Source organism: Haliotis rubra, unplaced genomic scaffold (assembly GCF_003918875.1).
Source record: "Haliotis rubra isolate DU_JTF1 unplaced genomic scaffold, ASM391887v1 Scf1629, whole genome shotgun sequence".
Taxonomy (NCBI): Eukaryota; Metazoa; Mollusca; class Gastropoda; order Lepetellida; family Haliotidae; genus Haliotis; species Haliotis rubra.
In genome coordinates this window covers 62,450-85,954 of record NW_025765591.1, presented here as the reverse complement: position 1 = coordinate 85,954, position 23,505 = coordinate 62,450, and the positions used below count along the sequence as shown (strand labels likewise).

The 23,505-nt window shown below is 39.8% G+C and overlaps 2 protein-coding genes across 3 annotated transcripts in view; both read right to left on the bottom strand.

Annotated features, from left to right (window-relative positions):
* LOC124271713 (cubilin-like) overlaps positions 1 to 22,841 on the bottom strand; it is a 67,022-nt gene extending 44,181 nt beyond the window's left edge. For both annotated transcript variants that reach the window (XM_046706875.1, XM_046706876.1), the window contains exons 1-7: positions 22,667 to 22,841; positions 19,877 to 19,955; positions 18,082 to 18,210; positions 17,491 to 17,643; positions 16,497 to 16,581; positions 16,050 to 16,189; positions 15,358 to 15,501 (exon numbers count right to left, since the gene is read on the bottom strand). In XM_046706875.1, the coding sequence (XP_046562831.1) occupies positions 15,358 to 15,501; positions 16,050 to 16,189; positions 16,497 to 16,581; positions 17,491 to 17,643; positions 18,082 to 18,163 (604 nt within the window). In that variant the 5' untranslated portion in view covers positions 18,164 to 18,210; positions 19,877 to 19,955; positions 22,667 to 22,841. The remainder of the gene's footprint in view (positions 1 to 15,357; positions 15,502 to 16,049; positions 16,190 to 16,496; positions 16,582 to 17,490; positions 17,644 to 18,081; positions 18,211 to 19,876; positions 19,956 to 22,666) is intronic.
* Positions 4,379 to 13,813, bottom strand: LOC124271715 (deleted in malignant brain tumors 1 protein-like). The gene is made up of 9 exons (XM_046706878.1): positions 13,699 to 13,813; positions 12,567 to 12,716; positions 11,620 to 11,704; positions 10,258 to 10,379; positions 9,806 to 9,952; positions 7,943 to 8,024; positions 7,199 to 7,323; positions 5,427 to 5,588; positions 4,379 to 4,962 (listed from the first exon to the last, which is right to left on the bottom strand). Exons 1-9 carry the CDS (start codon positions 13,775 to 13,777, stop codon positions 4,550 to 4,552), a joined length of 1,365 nt encoding a protein of 454 aa, XP_046562834.1. The 5' UTR covers positions 13,778 to 13,813; the 3' UTR covers positions 4,379 to 4,549.
* Positions 22,842 to 23,505: the final 664 nt, after the last annotated feature.

Here is a 23,505-nt window from a genome sequence, read left to right as displayed (position 1 = left end):
CTAAGGCTATTTTCCAACTCTGTGTGGGCGTTCTTACAGATGACCAGATGCCCTGGCTGAATTGCCTTCCCACAGTAAGCGACCTTGCAGGACGTACTGACCTGTCCGTGCATATACATCCACCAACCCCATGCACCTATGGGTAATGACGATTAACAGGTAAATATGAACGTGCTTTGTCATACTACAGATATGTTGAATATATATACAGAGAAAATGCTGATTGTTATAACATTAGAAGAACATTTTTTATGCCTGCATTAATAAACGGTGCATCGATCACTGAAGTTGTCACAAAAATAGAGGAAGTGCATTAACACGGAGAAGTGAGTGAGTTTGGTTTTACGCCGCACTCAGCAATATTCCAGCTATATGGCAGTGGTCGGTATATAATCGAGTTTGGTCAAGACAATTCAGTGATCAACAGCATGAGCATCGATCTACGCAATTGGCATACGATATCGATGACATGTGTACACCAAGTCAGTGAGCCTGACCACGCGATCCCGTTAGCCGCCTCTTACAACAAATATTGGTTACTGAAGATCAATTCTAAACGCGGGTGTGCATGTAGAAGCAACCATGAGACAAATTTCAAATGTTGTTATAAGTGTCTTCCAAATGTTTCAATATGTCTAACTTACAGCACCATACAGACATGATTTCCAGTATTATGAATCCAGGGAACATGTTCTAAATACTCAGATAGACATCTGAACTACAGTTACTATTTACCGATCACCAGCTTGCGTTCGATTTCAACCTGGAGTGATTTTCAGGGCACAGATTCTTGGGTATGCGGCAGTTGCATACAACGGTAGTCGTTATGTCACTCACTAAATTGTGTGGTCCAGTAATGATTTGTCATTTGGCTGTAATATTGCTATTTTAGTACAAACAAGTAAAACATTATTCGATCCATAAAGTATTTTTGCAACAAGTTGATATTTCAATACTATTTATTTCCATTGAAATTGTGTACTGTTGAAAGACACGACGGTGATTAGTTTACATTTTTTTTAATTTATTCTGTTTCCTTGACAGATCGTCATCATGTATATGTGTTCAACGAATAAATCTACATTTACGGCGTGTGATAATTAGTATTTATTTAAGCAGTAGTAGTAGCAGTAGCTGTAGCAGCAGCAGTGGTAGTAGTAGTGGTAGCAACCAACTATACAACATTTTGTATTTGCTTGTTCAACCTTAAAATGTTTAGTGAAAATGAAAAGGTAGACTTTAATTTTAGAAAAGCCCGCAACCATTTTGAATATATTTGAAGGCTAATACCCCTAACACAGTACATTCTCGATTTTATTTCATGCTACGACCTTGCTGAGCAGTGTTGCAATGTGACGTCAACCTGAGATGCTCTTTATGTAATGCACAGGGCAACATGCAGTTCTTTCTATCTTGATACTGGTCTCAGTCTCACCTTTCTTATTGAATTTCAGCTAATAATGGATAAAGTGATTGGTGGTTAAAAGTGACCTTTAATTTCCATAACGTAGGTTCTGTGTGTATATGTATGTGACAATTTTAGTTATATTGTAGTATTTACTTGATGTAAATGCGTTCATGGAGAACTCGTATTTCTGATCACATTTTAACTGTATGTATCTATCGAATGATGGTAATAAATTAATACCATGCGTATAGTTTAAAAAACCCGTATCATTTAATCTCCAGGTTTCTTTTCATATATTTTTTCGAAATTTGTCAATGAAACGTTAACATAGTTTCATGATTTTCGTGGCAGAATTAATATAACTCTTCGAATTAAAACCGAGTTGGTAGTGCTCTCACTAACGAGATTTCTGGTTGCACCATACCGAAATCACTGGTTTCGATACCTGATGATGAATGTCAATGATTGTCAGCACACTACTCTTGCTTGTCTGTTTTATCAAAGAAGAATCGTCTGAGATCTGCATCATACCCTCAGTAGCATTTATATATACTAAGTCAACTACAAAAGAAATGTTTCGTCCGAGACATTCATACTCAAACTCCTCTGTGAACGAAATTAATTTCCTTAACGTTTGCCTTTACTTGTAAGCAGCAAAATGTATGCACTTCAATACAGCCGTCATTAAACAATGAGTTTTGGCTCATTTATCACTGGTCTGTGTGGTTTGTTTACATGGCGTGGCAGAAGTTCTGCTGTGTGGCGTCAGGCTATTCATATTTACTTTTCTATGATAATTTTTGAATGGCTCTTTACTAAATTCAGTAGTCCATTCACATAATTTCATAGGTATATTGTCTTTTCCACAAAAGGACTTTTCCACTTAAGAATTGGTCTTCAGTCATCCATGCTTGTTGTAAGAGGGATCTGGTGGTCAGGCCCGCTGACTTGGTTGACACATGTCATCATCTTCCAGTTGGTCACTGGATTGTCTGGTCCAGACTCGATTATATACCGACCGCCGTCATATAGCTTGAATATTGTGCGGCGTAAACTAAACTCATTCACTTACGTGTTGAGTCATGAACACTTCTTGGGTACCTGTGAGGTCATGAAGTCTTCTGGGATGTATAGGGCCATGACCACTTCTGGGTTGCTGGGTATCTGTTGGGTCATGAACACTAGTCTATTAGTGCGTGTAGGATTATGAACACTTCTGTTACGCATAGAGCCATGAACACTTCTGTTATGTGTTGGGTCATGTGTTCTTCAGCTTGACCTAATCAAGTGAATAATGTATTGCGTGACCGTGTCACAACTGGTTCGGTGTATATTGTGAAGGGGTGCAAACCTTTGTCAGTTGATTGTCACACATGTCCGAAAAGCCAAGACAAGGTCGCCGTTTGACATCTCAGTGTCTCAGCAATGTCCTAACTTTTTAAAAAAATAAGCTACAGATGGTTTAATGTTATGCGATTCTGGCCTGATGTTTCCAGTGCAACCCTGGGACGAATAGAACATGTCCCCTATTTAATGAAGTTAACTCGACCAGCCGTTTGTACCATTTGACCTCCAAGGTCATGCATATGTAGAGTAGCTCAGGTCAAGCTGAACAAGCTGTAGTGCGTGTAGGATTATGAACACTTTTGTTATGAAAAGGATCATGAACTTCTTCGTTTGTACGTGTTGGGTCATGAACAGTTCTGGGTCTGTGTGTCTGTTTAGTCATGAACACCTCTGATCGGTGTTGGGTCATGACCACTTCTGATCGGTGTTGGGTCATGACCACTTCTTGGGTATGTGTTGGGCCATGAACTCTTCTTGGGTACGTGTAGGGTCATGAACATTTTTTTAACAGATGTAATAATACTACATGCATTTCCATGTGATAATTCACGTTTCAGACATACAAACCGTGTTGCATGCCGATATACGACTGACTGACTGAGTTTGGTTTTACGCCGCTTTTAGCAATATTCAAGCAATATCACGGCGGGGCACACAAGAAATGGGCTTAACATATTGTGCCCATGTGGGGAATCGAACCCGGGTCTTCGGCGTGACGAGCCAACGCTTTAACCACTAGGCTACCCCACCGCCCCCCGATATACGAACGAGTGGGGGGACGTTTGGTGTATACTAGTTTATTCTCTTTCACAACCCATTATTACACACCCTCTTCAGACAAAATATATGACATCTGCAAGTCGATGTTCCTCTGACAAATGTTGGATGATTGTTTGCATTACATGTTTATTGAACTGTACACTGAAATATTACAAGGCTCTTAAAGAAGAGCTAATTCACATTCGAACAGTCTGTAAACTAAGATACATTTTCACTTTATGCTAATGATATTATCCGTTTGTACGTAGCACTGAAGGTATTTGTTATAAGATAAGAAGCTGGTACCTCATGACAAAGTTAGTGATATTGCGCAATTGTCAATACATTTTAACAATTACACACACAGGTATTATATACTCAACAAATAACATCACCGAGCAACTCATTATTCAGTTCTTCACCACCTCCAGCAAAAGCAACATTCCAAAACCAGTCAAAGTGGTGTTATTTTCTTTTGGAAATTACATATGCCCACTTTGGAGAGAGAAGTCTTTTTTCCGGTGCATTCTTTAGCAAACCAGACTGTTCGACAGAAACAAGTTCAATGGGATCTTATTCCTAATCTTCATTACATGTACGTATACTTCTGACTAAGTGTACCCCGAATCCTTCTGGTTTGAAGCCCATTCCTGGTGTTCCTCGACGTAGTATTGCAGGAATTTTACTAAAACCGGCATAAAACCACAATCACTCATCCGTATCCTTCTGATGCGATCAGGGCTGCAACAACCGCCTGTCCGATTAACCAATGTTCGGGAACATCAACCAAACACACTGTCACCTAATTATACAATTCACCACTGACGTCGTAGGATACGTCAAACACAAGTTTGTATGTCCGACACATCCTTCTCTGTCAGGATTGACACAGTCGGCAACACAACGTTCACTGCCCAGTCACTTGGCTGCTGTCGTGGACCAATACTCTCCAGTGCTTATATTCCACTAAAGTAAATGTTGACCTTGGATATCAAATAAAAACATTGCATAGCCTTTCTGACGCAAGTACAATTGCTACAACCGTGCGTCATCGGCCTGGCTGTCTGCTGTATTACTGTTCGTTGTAGAGTTATCAGGAATACTACTGTAAGGGGGAGGTACCTGGAATTCGGTGTTATTCTTTATAACTTCATCGTAGGAAGGCGGTGGGTCAAACACAGCGGTGTTGTAGTATTCCCCTGTGTTCATTGGCTGGATTGAAACCTGTTGCTGACTGTACCCTACCGTATATTCCGGGGTTGGGGTAGACAATTGCCCAACTGGTGTGGTCAAATAAGCAGGTCTTGTCCTTACATCTGCTCGAGACATTTCTGTTAACTTTCGTTTCTTATATGACCTTGCACAAAGGATAAGGATAGCAAGCAAGAGCCCACCTCCAGCCAATCCTCCGAAAAGTGCACCAGTATTGAACTCGACCGGTCCATTCTCTGAAGCAAGTATTATACAAGTATTGAAGTAATGAGTATTCACTGCACGCAGCCACTAATTTATCACCTTGAACTACGTCATGGTTACGTTTAGAACTACTTTATATCCTGGAAGCAATAAAACGTTTAAAACTGTTTTGCATCACTAGATCAGTTCAACATTTAGAACAAGTTTGTTATAACCATGGTAACAATGAACGTTCAAAAATACTTTACATCACTGTAACAATGTAACATTTAGAATTACATTGTATAATGATATTATTAGCACTACTTTGTAATGCTATCATTTTTGACAAGATAATATTCAGAACCGCTTTGTATAATGGTAACAATTACACGTTTAGAACTTCTTTGTGTCATGGTGACAATATAACGTTCACAATGACTTGGCGTCTTTGGAAGTATGTCAAAAGTAATGTCGTGTCCCGTTTGCCGAATATTTGGCAATCTATGTAGCTTACCATTTTGGTTCCTTTGCTTTGAGTAATATGATATCTTGAAACCGCCTTCCGTGTGAGATTGGTCACTATGAAAGAGAACTGTCATCGAGCTGCCAGAACTTGTCTTTGTTGGGTTAAGAATACCGCACCATCGTCCAAGGGATAGTGAAGATGTGTACTGCCCTAAAATGTACGTCCCAAATACTCATAGGTGTCATTCCAAACATTTTCGGAACTGCACATATGATAGAACAAATGGTTTCTACTGATCCATATACTGTAGACTAAGATCATAACGAAAACAAAGAAATGGTTCGTTTTCATTTAATTATTGTGGGTTTTTTAAAATATATTGATTTATTGAATAAATTTTGATTCTATATTGTAATTAGTAAATATATGTTAATTTGTCAGCATGAATAAACAACTGTCGACTGTTTGTGGCAATTCCTTCAAAGAGGGTTGAAGTAGCGTGAAATGATTACCTCCCTGAGAGGGTATGTAAGTCCAATTTCATTCAAAATATGTTTTTCATACTACGTATTTTATATGCAGAATATGTGTCCCTTTAGTATTTGGCTAAATTTCACTACAATCGCCAACGGCTGAAGGACTGATGTCCATGTAGGGTCAATGCAGGTAGTAAAGGTACTGTAAGTCCCTATGGTCCCTGGTATTGTGATCTACCTTCAGTTGCTGGCGATACTCAGGCCGTTTTTTTTTACATTGTATTGTCCCAAATAGTTATGGAAACTTCATGTTAAATGCTAGTTTTAATATCTCAAATTGTGATAGTCTGGTTGATGTACTGTCCTCTGTCGACCGATTTGATAGTAAAAATTACCCTAATATTATCTATCATTAACGTATTAACCGTTTTAGTCACGATATGGCTGAAATATTGCCGATGTGACTAAAGTTTCTCTTACTCATTATAACAATCCAAAGAAGGCGCACGTTTTCAAACACAACCTGGAATAATTAAGCTAATGACGTTTGTGTATTATTACAAATTGCTATTGTAACCTCGAGTCAAATAAAAATGGAGGAGGTCAATACACAGTTGGTGCCAGAAAACGTTCTGGCACTACCGAGGAAATAGTACATTCTTGTAACTCAAGGCTCATGTTATTGTCAGTTTCCATTTTCGTTAGATATTTCCCACAGCCAGTGTTCTGAACTTTACAATGACATAACAGAATAATTGAAAAATTAATTTTAGAACGCAACGTTTGAGTTTTACTCCTTTCTTCCATACTGTATTTTCCGGCATTATTGAAGTAGCAAAAATTGGTCCACCCAGTACATAAAGTTGGCAATTGTGGCGGCCGACTACGTTAACCGCTTGGTTAACCCATTGCTACTCCCCTCACTGAAGATTTAGGAAGACATATATTCATAGGAAATAATTCTTTGAGACCATGTTGAAAATTTAACCATGTCTTCCTAACCACCTTCTTCACTGAACAGGGCGGTGGGGTAGCATTGGTTAATGCGTTGGCTCGTCACGCTGAAGACCCGGGTTCGAATCCCCACATGGGTACAATGTGTGAAGCCCATATCTGGTGTCCCCCGCCGTGATGTTGCTGGAATATTGCTAAAAGCGGCGTAAAACCAAACTCAGTCAGTCAGTCTTCACTGAACAGAAACATTGAACAGAGCTGTATTTGTACAAGTACTGTTCACCGATAACTGAAATGAATAAATACTATTCTGAAATGATGAAGTGAATAAAAATTCATCACAAATTAACAACTGGTTATATTTGCTATGACTTCACAACCTTTACGTACCATCTAATGCCTCAACGTAGTCTTTCCAACAGCCAGCAGAATATTCAATGTCAGATACCACCACTTGCAAAGTAATGGCATGGTCATAGGAATTGGTTGATATGAACCATGTACAGTCGGCATTGCTGAAAAAGGTGAGGTGAGGTGAAATTGAGTTTAACGTCGTGCTTGAGAATATTTCGCTCATAGGACGACGTGCATGCGTGCGTATGTGTATGTGCGGCTGCTTGTACTAGCCCAGACTTAAGCTGGTTTTATAGTGCTAGCTCACTGAGATACCATGCCGCAGTGAAGCATGAATACCCCACTCAGACACATTATACTGACTCCGTGCTGACCAGTCCTTGTTGTACCCATTAATGCCGAGCGCCAGACAGGGACCAACAAGTACCATATTTTAACGTCTTTTGGTATGACGCGGTCGGGGATCGAACCCGCGACCTTCCGCTCTCCGGGCGGACGCTCTAACCACTACACCACGGAGGCGGTCTGCTGAAAAAGGGAGCGCTTAATATATGTATATACACATACACACACACACACAAACCCCACTTATTTTCCCCCGAAAATCATTACTGTTCATCCTAGGCATTAAATTAAGATAAAATTTGTTAATGTTATCATACACTACACGCAAAAAAGAATTTCAAAACATTGTCTTAAATTTACAAGTGTTCCACAATTTGAAAGGTAACGCTGTTAATACAGGTTATGCATTAATGAATGCAAATGCTTCTATCTTACTTTGGATAAGAGAGCGGATACCGAGGCGATGTTAAATCGTAGCTATAATACTCATCTGCTTCCAGATGTCGTGGCTCACAAACTGAAACAAACGATTAGTCGAACATTAAGCATATATTCGCCTCGTTTCACGAATGCACAATTATATCACGTCTGTGTCCGTTCATAATTTATGGCTAGGGGGTTGATGATGACTTTTATGGAGAAGCATGTGCAATATGAATGACCCCCCTAAAATAAGTGACCCCTCCCCCCTGTATGTCATGTACAAAATCAATGACACCCCCTTCCTCCTTCCCATATTTTTTAAGCATAATCCTTACATATTTTATGTACAAAATTGCTGCTAGGACAGGTGTACACAATTGATGACCCCCACTACCTCCCCAGAACAAAATGGGTGACCCCCTACCCACCCACCCTAAAATCATCACCACCCCCCTAGCCATAAACTATGAACGGTCCAGCAATATCCGACATTTGTAATTGTCTCCAGTAAGCTATATCACTGTTGTATTTTGGTTGGGTTGTATTTGACTAGGGACGATAGCTCAAAATGCGGCATTTCTTAGACATACGTACAGACCATTGAGCTCGGGATTGGTGCTGACAAACCTAGAATTCGAATCGAATCACATATTTTCTGCAACATAAACATCACACAACTAGGATGCCCGTGTCCAATTGACAAAACAGGCAACTGACAAAACAAATAGAAAAATATAATACCACTAATCAGGTTTTTCATAATATCAGATACCGACTGATAAATGGCCATCAGTTCCACTGTGACACTGTGAAACACACTTTACAGGATTGTTAGGCTGAACGGAATGAAACGTAATAATTCAACAGCTTGCTCTAAAAAGGTTACTACGTAATGTATTAATTGAATGATCAGTGAAGTCACAAGGTCTACGTTCCTTCTCTGTGGGGTAGTGGGGTTGTTTAAATGGTCGGCACGCTGAAGACCCGGGTTCGATTCCCTACATGGGTACAGTGTGTGAAAACTATTTCTGGTGTCCCTCGCCGTGATATTGCTGGAATATTGCTAAAAGCCCAGTAGAATCACACTCACTCACCCAAAGACGGAATGTAGTGTTTAGGGGATAATATAACAAGAGTGAGTGTGTGAGTTTAGTTTTACGCCGCACTCAGCAATATTCCAGCTATATGGTGGCGGTCTGTAAATAATCGAGTCTGGACCAGACAATCCAGTGATCAACAGCAGGAGCATCGATCTTCGCAATTGGGAACCGATGACATGTGTCAACCAAGTCAGCGTGCCTGACCAACCGATCCCGTTAGTCGCCTCTTACGACAAGCATGGGTTAGTGAAGATCAATATTCTAACCCGGACCTTCACGAGTAATATAACAAGACAACATGGATATAGCTTCTTGGATGTCGGATGTGCGAAATATCTTAAGATTATCACCAGGGAGTTAAATAAACTAATAAGAAAATGTTGAACAGGGAAGGTACATCCACATTGATGATAAATATAGTTGTGTGTTGCTGAAATATAATAATAATTGTGCATTGATGAATATGTTTTCCCATAAGCAAAAAATAACGAACCTTTTCAATTATCATGATGGTTATAGGTGATATATAAGGAGAACAAAGAAAGATATGATTACATGAATTCAAATTACGGATACCATTAGGTAACCTTTAGGTACATTTATATCTGTATAAATGAGACCACATATTTCTCGTGGGATTATTTTCAGCCCAAATAAGAACAAACCGAGGTTTTGAGTTTTAAGCTATATGCTACTGCAATATTACAATACTGGTACATTTTAAGTGAATTTTGCCTCTTTCATAAATGACAGCAAACATTCCAGAAGTACTCACCTGCGTAATTACCCCCAGTGGCAGACAGCTTGAAACCTGTTCCTGTGGTCCCGTAACTACCAGAGTAGAATCGTATTCTCATATTGTGCCCAGAACTTACGAATGTTTGGTCGGAAGTTCCACAAAGCGAACCAACTTCTCCGGAATCTGAATACATGTTGTAAAGACAATAGCATACTTTTTTTCAGGCACAGGAAAGAAAGTTCACAAAAATATTACATTAAAATATTCTATTAAACTGTCATAAGACGCAAATTAATTAGCTCCACTACAACATCTTGTTATCTTGTTAATCGGAAATCTCATAATTATATAGATGATGAACAATAATATACAATAATTATTATACACTTGTATTAGTGCGTGTGTTTGAAGTTTGAAAACAGTCATATACACTGACATATTATTTCTCAACTCACTGCTGAGTAATACTACACATATATCATTCCTACCGTCACTAATGGAAATAGTATCCACAGAACAGTCACCGGATGATCGGAAACTGTTCGCCAGAACACTTAGTTTGATGTTGACGTAATGATCTGCTGTTAAGTACCACCAACAATTCCTGTGCCTGAAATTTAGAAGGAAACGTGAATCATAGATTTACATAACCAAACAGTCTGCAATTCCACAACAAAAAACACACAAAAAGTATTTCAGTTATGTCATGGTGTGTCAGCTTGCTTGATGAACCAAGTCAGAGATGTCTTAGGCGAAACTTTGGTAAAATAACCAGCAGAGTTCAAAACCCCCAAAATTAAACAAAACGAATCTTGGATTCATGCTTGTAGGACGCAAATCAGGACAGCTAATTGCGCCGGATAAGACATCTGGATTCAAATCTACTTGAGCACATTAAGCACTATGAGTTAAACTTTCATTTGCATTTCCTTGTCAGTATACCACATGGAAATTACTATATTCTGCTATATTCTACACTCAGTACAACTACAGTATAGTTCATGTACACAGTACAACGTGGTAAGTCAACAGAACACGTGACATAAACATCACACTAGACATATGCAAATCTGGATATGCAAAAGTCAACTCATTTTGCTGACAATTTATTAACCGCACATGATGATAATATTGTAATTGCCGTTATTCATTTTCCACATAAAACATGATTTCAAAGTCTCCAAGTGTCCTTATTTACGGAGGTTCGTACGTGTTCATGAATACAAGCGTTAGTTCGTTAGTTTTCGTTTTGCGCCAATTCACAAGGTTCAAAGAACGCAGCACATTTAACATACACATGTACTTCGTTCAAACTTCCTTAAAACTCCATAAACCTCTGTTCATGACTGTGGGGCTTACACTGCAAAGAAATATAAGGGCAAAGGGGTAACTCTCAACTACGGACATGTAAAATGATTACCGCTACAGTAATTAGCTTGTTTTTCTGGTTAACAGTCAAGAACGAATATTTCGTCGTACGATTTACGACATACACCAGTGCTATAGGGTGTGAGTTGATCAGTCTGATGACATCAGTGGGCACAACGTGGTGCTTACAGACCAATGGATGAATCTTGCACCACGGATCTTTGAGTGAGTGAGTATGGTTTCACGCCACTTTATTCCAATAATATCACGGCGGGAGACACCAGAAATGGGCTTCACACGTTGAACCCATGTGGGGAATTGAACCCGGGTTTCCGGCGTGACGAGCGGACGCTTTAACCACTAGGCTACCCCACCGCCCCACGGATCTTTGAAAATCTGTGGACACAACTATAAGAGTTGGTCAAGTTCCCTCTACGTGTAGTAATACTCAATCCATTTAGCCCAGTTATAAGAGAATCTACCTTGGGTAAGTAACAGGATACATTGGTGAGTAGATCATCGTTCCCGAAGCCGTCACAGAGACGTTTGTACTACAGGCGTAGGGTGCTGTAATTAGAATGGGTGTGGATATGTTAGTTGTATAAAGCCTTCGACGAATTATCTAACAGAAATACTCAGTAAGATCACCCCTTAAGACATTTATATGTAGAGTATCTGACTAAAACATAAACATAAAAAAATATTTTTAATGACACACACACGCACACACAAAGTTAAAAAGAAAAGAAAAAGACATCTGAGCCCCTAATTGATACACGTGATGCCATCACAGGGAGCAGTCGTTTCACACTCCTAACAAGTGTACAGGGCCTATATTTTCGAAGCTCTCTTAGCGCTAGGATAGTCGTAAGTTAATGTTAATGTATGGCACTTACGACTATTTTACTTACGAATGTCGTAGCGCTACGATCGCTTTGGGGAACGAGTCCCAGGAGAATACACGCTTCAGAAGAGTATTGCCAAGGTCCTGTGGATTTGGTAGAAAGACAGAGCGATCTCATGTGTCAAATGTCTACTGTCCGAAGTAAGCATCGACAACCCACGCACCATAAGATGACGCGTTGTCGTTCATTGTCCGATTGCATCTTTCGGTCTCACGAACGCTTAAACATAGCGACCTGTCATAGAGACCCGCATGTGCATTCAGTTGTTTTCGGCAGTTCTCTGACAATGATGCGCTACTGATGAGATTCTGCCCAGATACATCCAAAGACAATTGCAAGGTCCTCGTCACATAATGATCATGCTACTGACTGCTTTTTCGTTTATCATGAAACTGAGATCCAATTCGTTTACCCAATCATTGTTTTCAGTCTATATTTGTTTCATGAGTTTTCGTATCCTCAATAGTTGGTCCTCAGCTTACATTGAGAAAGTAAAATGACTGTGAAATGAATATAATACTCACTTTCTGTCATTGAATATTTCAGACGGAAACCTTTTTCATTTATACTTCTATCAGTTTTGAAGATTATTAACATGGCATTTCCTGTACTTTGAAATGTGGGGGCTCTGTCACCACACCAGTTTTCAAGAAGAGAACTTTGATTTGTGGCACCTGAAACAAAACGTGATGATCCATAAACATGTGAAACTGACATAGTTGAATAAATATAATGGACTCTACATAAAGATTAATTTTCTCCTTTATGTACTTATGAGCTTTTTCATGCTTATTATTCATATAGTTACAAATTTCCACTCAATGATCTTAAAACGTTTCGCGGGTTTTACACGTGAATGATATTTATGTTGCCTGAAAGTTTATGCTGTCCTAAAAAGATGCCTTATCAAATTAACTTTCGGGTATTATCGCACTGAAGTGAGCGCGTGAGTATTTCGGTCATGTCGTGCGCTTCAGGTAAATGAGTGATGCAAACGGAGTGAGCGCGTGAGTATTTCGGTCATGTCGTACGCTTCAGGTAAATGAGTGATGCAAACGGAGTGAGCGCGTGAGTATTTCGGTCATGTCGTACGCATCAGGTAAATGAGTGAAGGAAACGGAGTGAGCGCTTGAGTATTTCGATCATGTCGTATGCTTCAGGTAAATGAGTGATGCAAACGGAGTGAGCGCGTGAGTATTTCGATCATGTCGTACGCTTCAGGTAAATGAGTGATGCAAACGGAGTGAGCGCGTGAGTATATCGGTCATGTCATACGCTTCAGGTAAATGAGTGAGGCAAACGCAATTAAGTAACCTAAATTTGAAATGTTTTCCTCGTTGGTAAAACGACTTCTTCTGGCAAAATGGTTATACCAAGGACGACGATGGGATTTGAACCGACCAGCAGCGGATATTGAGCAAAGCAAATGCCACAAAGAAAACGCCCGGATATTAGACCGTGTCTCCTCAACATGGAATATGTTCGCCTACGAGACGTATTCAGCCGCGGCAGACGTTCTATTCCGTGCATTTGCATTTAAGGAAAAAATGGAAATCAGAGTTGTTTTGGGTTACATCAGTCTCAATTAACAATCTGTTATTCGCGGAGATACAAAGTTCACAATTCTGGACAAGTACACAAAATTATGTAGCCCACCGTCGAAGGCTTTCACGATGTCATAGCTACATGATGTGGAGGATTCCAGTTCTGAATCAACGACTTCAACATGGATCATCTTCCCTCGGGGCGCTGATATGTGCCAGACACAATACAGGTCCCTAGAAACCAAATCAACGTCAACATTATACATGAACGTGTACACACACACGCACGCACGCACGCACGCGCACACACACACACACACACACACACGCACGCATACACATACATACATACATACATACATACATATTACATACATACATACATACATACATACATACATACATACATACATACATACATACATACATACATACATACATACATACATACATACACAGACACATTTCACAAAGGATCAACCAGACGAAACAGACAGATGAACACAAATATACGTACGGAACGTATCTGGTAGGATAACCTGGCGATGTCACATACTGATCGGTTTCTGTAGCACTCAGGTATGTATCCTCACAGTGGTTCGGTCTAACTGTGCCTCTAGTCGTGGCTGTAGTTGTAGATGTAGTTGTGGTTATAGTTGTGGCTGTGGCTGTAGTTGTGGCTGTGGTGCAAGAAAATACAGTGATGCAACAGTTTACCTCATCTGGAATTGACAACTGATGATCTCCATGAGGAAGATGCATGATAAAGACCTTTTACTGTTCATACTGTCAAACGACCGAGTGGCGGTTGGGTAGCCTAGTGATTAAAACGTTCACTCGTCACGTCGAACACCCGGCTTCGATTCCCCACATTGGTTTAATGCGTGAAGCCTATTTCTGGTGTGCCCCGCGGCGATATTGCTGGAATATTGATAAAAGCGGCGTGAAATCTTGCTCGCTCACTCAAACGATCACGAGTACACCAAAAACATACAGTGGTATGCAGTAGTTCTAGGGGCGTAGCCAAATACGTGCATAAAGCATTCCTTCATCACGCCGAAAACGCGTGTTCGATTTCAGGCATGGGCAGAATGCCTGATGTCAATTTCTGGTGTACCCCGTGACAATGCTGGAATATTGCTCGAAGCGTCGTAAAAGAATACTCATAATTTAGTCCAATAAAAACGATGGGGTACAGTGATACTTGTTTGCTTGTTTGTAGAACAGTTAAGCTTTAAATATCTGAACAGGATTTTAGTTGTATTGGTGTTGTACAATGTCGCAAGCTGTACTACTCTGATAAAACCCTTCGGGGTTCCGAGAAATAGAAGTTATGTGGTGAATCCAAATAAAACCCGAATCTTTGGCGTGAGCGATTGACTAAGTATAACACGTTATGATGAACCTTCATCACACAAAATCCATGAAGATCTCGGTTAGAATTGATCTTCAGTAACCCATGCTTGTCGTCAGGAGAGACTAACGGGATCGGGTGGTCAGGCTCACTAACACAGGACTAGTACGATACCATTAACCATAGCAGTAAACTTTTTTCTTTACGTTTTCAAAATTTAATTTCATAAAATTAGTGCTGACGTGTCACTGGATTTTCTGGTTTGCCGATCCCAAACGTGATCTGTTTACAAATAATGGTCATGATAAAGCTGGAATGTTGGGAAGGCCCTTAAACTCACACATTAAACATATATATATATATATATACGTCAAACTAAATTTCCAGACAATAACGCCATATATCCCTTATACGTACCTGGTTCCGTTGTGTACGATATGTCAAACCCCTTGTCCACCAATTCACTGTCAGTTTCGAAACGCAGGATTAGCGTATTTCTGGGACTCTTAACCAAAAAATATTGGCTTGTTGTCGAGCATATTGTTGTAAGCAGCAGCTCATCTGAAAACAAAATAACAGAACTAAAACCCTTGTCACGTAGAACTTAAGTTGCATCTGATCCCAACCCGTAAAACTAGATTTATTAAGACAATTATCATTATCAACTGCCAAGGCTCACCAGTTGTCGGTAATAATTTGAATGCGTGCTGCGCACTTCTGTTCGTGATTATGGCGGATAAATGTGAAAAATACACAAGATTCGATGAAACAGATAGGAAGGCTTCTGAATCACAAAATGCGACGTGTTGGTGCAGATTCCATCATCGTTAAACATACTATGCCTGTAAACTTAACCCACACGTTACGTTAACGCTCACTGGGTGTGTTTGTATGCTTTTAGGAATTTTCCAGTAATATCAAGGCGAGAAGGACACCAGAAATGGGTTTCACACATTGTACCCATGTGGAGAATCGAACCCGGGTCTTCGACGTGACGGGCGAACGTTTTAACCACTAGGCTACCTCACCGCCCCTCGATCATTGATACCAAAACAAATAGTTAAATATATGGAAGGGATGGCCATGTTTTTATGATTAATCATACTTACTATGCGTATCGTTGAGGAAAAATATTTTCAAAAAATCGTTTGAACATGTCGAGGAACCCTGTAGCTTCACAGACACTGCAAATATTGCCACAGTCACGGACTCGTTCTGGGATTGTATGGTCCACTCACATGTCTGATTGCTGGAACAAATATAAGATTTGAAGAATCCAGACCGATGACGTCTGTATAAACATCAACAGTCTGTTGTAAACATCTGTAAAATTTCCTATCAGTCACTCTTAAATCATTCTGCAAATGTTATAATTTCTCCTTCAAGTGTTTTAATGTCACATACAAAGACGAGGGACTGTTTTAAACTATCATCTTTAATCAATCAAAACACTTTTCAAATTATTATTAATCTGATTAGTCTTGAGTGAGTATGACCTGTCTCTCGAATGTTCCCGGGTTGTGGGTTATGGTTATAAGCACCCCTTCTGTACTCACTTGAAATAGTTTCGGGGATACCCGGGTGAAGTCAGATAATTGATTGTAGAACTGGCTTCAAGAACACCTCCGCAGGATTTGTCAACTGAATACATTGGATACATGTGAGTGTGTGAAGGTGTTTATGGCTGTCCTATTTATAAATTACATCTTGACACGTCGGCATAATGTGGTAGATAACAGAAATTGAGAGAGTTATATAGTGCACCGCTTACTTGTACAAACAAAGGATCATAATCTAGGCAAAATAAAGATCTGCGAATCCGGATAAGCAAAAGGGAAATAATTCAACACTACCAACTGTGGAACCTCCTACTAAATACACACGTTCATATACATACAAAAATCTACTATGCTGAGATGACTTGCGACACAGTGGCAATTAACGGTGTACATTTACTTTACTGAAGATATCGTGACTTAACCTGAAAAAAACCCAACAGAATTAAACTGCAGGTCAAGGAAAGCATCGATGGAACAAATATGAAATGGTTATTCGATGTATTGAGAACGTCTATCATGATTGTATTTTAGACCTCTGTAATATATATTATGGCAACATCCAATTTTAAGTGTTTTCTTTTGCCTGACAGTTTACTGACAAAGTAAAGTAAATCGACATTACAACACACACACATTGGTTGTGTGTGTCTGAGTGTGTATATATATGTTTACGCGCGCACACACTAACATATATACTGAGGGAAGAAAATAAGGGATCACATGAAAGCACAAGTGTTCCTTTATTTTTTTCCAAGGTTTCTTCACAAGCCTTGTATTGCACAGTTTGTGAAGACACCTATAAAAAAATAAAGGAACACTTGTGCTTTCATGTGATCCCTTATTTTGTTCCTTCAGTATATATAACATCAACGTGTGTGTGTTGTAATGTCGATTTATTGACTGATATATAATTTTGTCAGTAAACTGTATACACACACACACACACACACATACAAGTTCCTTTTAACAGCTGTTTGCTATGCATTGTTACCTCTTTCTGATGAGAAAGCAAAGGAATATGATGTGTTGGGTCCAAAGTAATCATAGTATGCAGCAATGAACATGGTATCCCCAGAACTGACTAGATGTCGATCTGTAAGCGACTCGCAGAAAACAGCCAGTCGTGGACTTGCTGTCGCTGGACCTGGAAACAAGTCGGTTCCTTCACATGTGACGAATTGAATTGCATAAATTTAGTAACTCTTGGCAGTATTCATGTCCAGTCGTGTGAAATAAACAAATACTGTGCATAGACGTGGCCTTCGTTCACGGATTCCAGCTTTCTTTTATCAGGACAATACCTGACAAAGAATACATATTAACATGCACACCTGTTCCCACACAGACACGCATACACAGGCACGCACGCGCGCGAGCACCACACACATACACAGAATCCAAAATCAAACATATAGACACACATTTCTGTCATACATTTCCGCACAAAACATTCGCCCCGACAAACAGTACATGTAAGCACGCACGCACGCACATACACACGCACGAAAACACAAGCGCGCGCACACACATACACACTCACTCGAGATATCTATTGTGTGATGATAGCGCAAAGTTAACTTACCATCATATACGGTTAAAGAACTTGAAGCGCACGGCGACCACCTGTACTTTCCGAACTTTACTATATGTAAGATAATGTTCATGTCTGGGTTTTGGGCTTGTAACTTCCACCATGGGGAAAAAAATAAGGCTGAAAAGAAATGTGTTCGAATTGTATCATTTACATAGCACATCATATCATACTCTGTATGTCTTGGGCCCCTTCACTAACCCCGAGGTCCATTCCAGTGTTCGTCTCCATCTCAATTATGACTGATGGTGCCTTGAGGCCCTAGGTAATACAAATTACACCCTTTATCCATTTCCTTGCTCCTTAAGGACGGTGGGGTAGCCTTATGGTAAAAGCGTCCGTGCGTCACGCAGAAGACCCGGGTTCGATTCCCCACACAGGTACAATGTGTAAAGGGGTAAAACCATACTCTCTCACTCACTCACTTGTTCCTTGTTCCTTATCTCGACGTTGTACTGGTCGGCAATAAAAATGCAAAGGACAAGTAATTTCAGACCTCGGGAATTGATCCAGGGGTAAATGAATATTCTCGAGATGTGACCTCTGCAGATACAGAGGATAACATCAAATGTGCAACAACTAAAGTAAGTGTGAGAGATAGTAGATGCGAACTGAGGCATCTCTGTCAGAATACAAATTTTAAAGCATTTACAAACAATAGGTACTAATTATACGGTAAATACCACCACTTCTTCTATGCTTTGGATGAAGGCATGTATTGCTCAGTTGTCTAAGGCACTCCAGTTCGCAGCCCAAGGTTGAGTCCCTTATTTGTGTAAAAACGTATGACGTAGGTTCGAATCACAGTTTGACTTTCATCATGTTTATGGGGTTTTCAACTCCTCCCCAGTGGGTTCCCCTTGCCCCAGTGGTAGCCGGATAAGACATTGATCTCTTTGGACTATACGTGAACAGGTGAGTACGGTTTTATGCCACTTATAGCAATATTCCATCAATATCACGACAGGACTGAGTTTTGGTTTTACGCCGCTTTTAGCAATATTCCAGCAACATCACGGCGGGGGACACCAGAAATAGGCTTCACACATTGTACCCATGCGGGGATTCGAACCCGGGTCTTCGGCGTGACGAGCTAACGCTTTAACCACTAGGCTGCCCAACCGCCCATCACGACATGAAGCACAAGAAACGGGCTATACCCATTGTAGGGAATCGAACTCGGTTCTTTGGACTTTCGAGCGAACGCTTTAACCACTGGACTACCCCGCTGCTCCCTTTGGACATACAGTGTTATTACTGCTTCAAATATGATGCACACCAGTTTTTACGTTTGTAGCTACATGGACACAAATATTTCGGCGGCGGGGTAGCCTATTGGTTAAAGCGTTCGCTCGTTCTGACGAAGACCTGGGTTCAATTCCACACATTAGTACAACATGTGAGGACCATTGCTCGTGTCTCCCGCCGTGATATTGATGGAATAATGCTTAAAAACGGCGAAAAACTAGAGTCACTCTTTCACAAATATTTCAGTTCCTCGTTATCCAGTGTAGTTTATGCCATCTCTATTTTGAAACATGCAATGCGACTGGGACATCGCGACCTATCTATGATAGCACAGCATTATTCTCGCTCGTGACAGCAATTTGGTTTGCATGGCAAATGTTAGCAACATGTTTTTTTTACCTGGTTCCACGTCAGTGAAGTGGTCAAAGGTATGCATCATGTTAGACTGAACAACTGAATTATATAAATACAAAGCGTATCAGCCAATAGATCATTGCAAACAAAGTTTAAAATATTTAGGATGCACAAGCGTACATACCGATAATCAAAATCAAACACAGGCGATGAAACGTGTGTTGCTGTTTCGTTCACCAAGAACGTTGTGTTGGCTACTATCACTGAAAAAAAGACACAAGTTATAAAAACTCAAAGATTCGGTTCTCAACTCGAGATAGATGACGCATGCAGAAGTTATTGAAAGAAAAAACATGATCAATATTTGAAGGTGAACGGAACCATTATGAGAAATTAACTGGAACATTGCCGAGTGCTGCTTTAAAAAACAAACAATCAGAGAGCTTAACGGGAATTAAACGGGAATAGCAGACACTAATAAAACTGGTTAACAACCAGATATCGTAATGTTTGAATCTTAGCTCGTACTTTGACTTGAACGGTAAGAGCAGACACCAATCAAGCATGTTAACAACCAGATATCGTATTTTTTGAAAATTAGCGTGTACTTTGACTTAAAGGGGAATAGCAGACACCAATGAAAGATGTTAACGACCAGATATCGTATTTTTTTTAAATTAGCGTGTGCTTTGACTTAAACGAGAATAGCGGACACCAATGTAAGATGTTAACAACCAGATATCGTAATGTTTGAATATTAGCCTGTACTTTGACTTAAACGGGAATAGCAGACACCAATGAAACTGGTTAACAATCAAATATCGTAATGTTTGAATCTTAGCTCGTACTTTGACTTAAACAGGAATAGCAGACACCAATGAAAGATGTTAACAACCAGATATCGTAATTTTTGAATCTTAGCTCGTACTTTGACTTAAACGGGAATAGCAGACACCAATGAAACATGTTAACAACCAGATATCGTAATGTTTGAATATTAGCGTGTACTTTGACTTAAACGGGAATAGCAGACACCAATGAAGCATGTTAACAACCAGATATCGGAATGTTTGAATCTTAGCGTGTACTTTGACTTAAACGGGAATAGCAGACACCAATGAAAGATGTTAACAACCAGATGGTTTCATATTAGTGTATACTGTGACAGCGGTGTAACATGTTAACAACCAGATATTATGATGTTTTAAGATTAGTGTGTGCTGTGACATAGACGGGTAATCTTAACAATGTCATGTCTTAAACAGTTATAACAAAGGAATTCATCTGTAAGGGATCACAACCAGATATCTTCGTGGTTCAATGTTTGTGTTTAAGTGTGACTGAAACGGGTTTGTAATTTTCTTGTCTCAGATGGGTTCAACAGAAGACAGACAGACAGACAGATTTATTCAGTATAAGGCCAACAGAAGACATCATAAGTGACAACAGACGTTAGTGCTTTATATCAGTATATGTGACCTAAACGGGTGTAGATTATGAAAAAAACAGTTCAATTTAGTTTCCTCGACATTTAAAGTCAAAGTATTTAAAGACAATACGACTGTGTGGTTGGGCGTTGTCCATCTGGTATTATGTAATTATTTGTGAAAACGGTAAACAAGATGAGGCGGTATATAAACCTGTTACAAATACTGGCTGTTAATGTCCGTAACATGATAATGTCTACATGTCAATCTAAATCATATACGACAGAAAATATTAAGCCTTGGACAGACTCATGTCAACATAAATATAGTAGTGACTATATTATTTGTTTGCTGTTTAAAGCGCACTTAGGAACATTCCAGCTATATGGCGACACTTATATGAACACACTCAACATACCAAATAGTAGTGACAGTTATATGAACAAACTCCGTTTAACGTACAACATAGTATTTACGAATTATATGACTCCGTTTAACATACATACATAGTAGTAGTGGCAATTATATGACTAGACTCCGTTTAATATGAATGAGTGAGTGAGTTTAGTTTTACGCCGCTCTCAGCAATATTCGAGCTATATGGCGACGGTCTGTAAATAATCGAGTCTGGACCAGACAATCCAGTGATCAACAGCAGGAGCATCGATCTGCGCAATTAGGAACCGATGACATGTGTCAACCAAGTCAGCGAGCCTGACCACCCGATCCCGTTAGTCGCCTTATACGACAAGCATGGGTTACTGGAGGCACATCCTAACCCGGACCTTCACGGGTACCGTTTGATATAAAAATAATGTTAACAATTATACTGCGCAATTACTAACTCCCGTTAAACAAATAAAATAGTGATGACAATCATATGAACAGATTCCTTTCAACACTCACAACTGTAAGAACGGGAATATTTCTCATACCGGGTTTGTCCAGGGGCATTCATGTAAACTTCCAGCCTAAGAGAGAAACTCTAAGACAAACTTGTGTTTATGAATTGGGCTGAAGATTGATGCCACGTAATTTTCCTTGCATTTTAAGAGTAAGCTAGCATATCGTTTCAAATTACAGAGTGTCTGTAGCTAATTACTTCGTGTCTTGTTCAAAGAATTTATATCAACAGCCCCGTAATACAAACTATATATATTCAAGTATTCTGAAAAAGAAAGACTATTTGAGGAGCAGCTGATCCATATTCAGATACAAACAAAACCAAATAACACTGGGCTCTGTTGACAAGATTATGATGTGTACACAGTAACAGTTAATCTACATGAGAAGATCCACACACAGTTTGTACGTAACCTTAAATGTCTTTATATTCATATATACATTCCCGTGCCTAATTACAATTAGTTTTTGAGAAATAGTGATACTGAACGGTGAAGGGAAGAGTGAGATCCCTGGTAAGCCATATCTGTACATATAACTTTCCTGGACTAGTGTTTACAACATCAGGTCGGCAAACACAGATCACGATTGTGCGAGACGCGTTTTGTGAAGCGCATCCAAACAGGGTTTGATTAAGGGCCTACCTGGGTTGTTGGCATCTGCGTGGATGTTACTAATCAACAATGTCGTTGAGATCAACGTCAGTATCAACATTGTGTAGTCCGTTTGTTTGTGTGAACTCTACGAAGTCTGTGCCCCAGTTATAGAACCATAGCCAGGTTGTCATGTCCTTAACTGTGACGTCACCGACAACGTGATATTTTTCCACTCAGTGAAGGTATTTTGCAACTGGTTAAGGTATGTAGGTCATATTGACCCGTTGTAAAGTTAACGATATGACGTCTTAAGTAGAATTGGTATGCTTCGTTGTAGGAACTGCTTTTTGTAATTGAGTGAGGGGTCTTTTGAGGAACAATCTTCTGATGAAGTTGATAGGATTGAACTGAAAAGAGACCCAAGATAGAACTCATCTAAAGCAACCAACGGGAACGGGTGGTCAGGTTTGTCTAGACTCGACTGTTTACAGACCGTCGTTATTCAGCTGGTGTGTCAACACGTAGTTTGAAGAGAATATTTGATTAAAAAATAGAAGTTGTACAGTATAAAAAACAACTTCAACTTGGAAGCTTGAAGTATTGCGACACAACTACAGCTTGTGAGCAACTGCAACTTCTCTTGTGTGCAGTATTACGACACAGCAATATTATACAGCGGGTGTGCGCACAGCATGGACTACATTGACTCACGTTTCTCCTGGGTGGCTGTTGAACACTTAAACCGGAACGTTGTCCCCCCACCCTTCAGCCCATACTTTTATGAGCTTTTGAATGTATTGTGTGCATTGCAGTGTCACGCGATTACGATTTATAAGTGCTTGTATAATGTTGTAAATAAACCTCTTGGGATACTTCACTTTGCTGAA

What these genes read in the sequence shown, in the direction of transcription:
- LOC124271715 (XM_046706878.1), bottom strand. Translation starts at nt 13,777, where the DNA reads ATGATCCATGTTGAAGTCGTTGATTCAGAACTGGAATCCTCCACATCA. An exon ending in CATCGTGAAAGCCTTCGACG is followed by an intron (nt 12,717 to 13,698) that starts GTGGGCTACATA and finishes GTTTTGTTTCAG; the next exon opens with GTGCCACAAATCAAAGTTCT. An exon ending in TATCCTGTTACTTACCCAAG is followed by an intron (nt 10,380 to 11,619) that starts GTAGATTCTCTT and finishes TCTAAATTTCAG; the next exon opens with GCACAGGAATTGTTGGTGGT.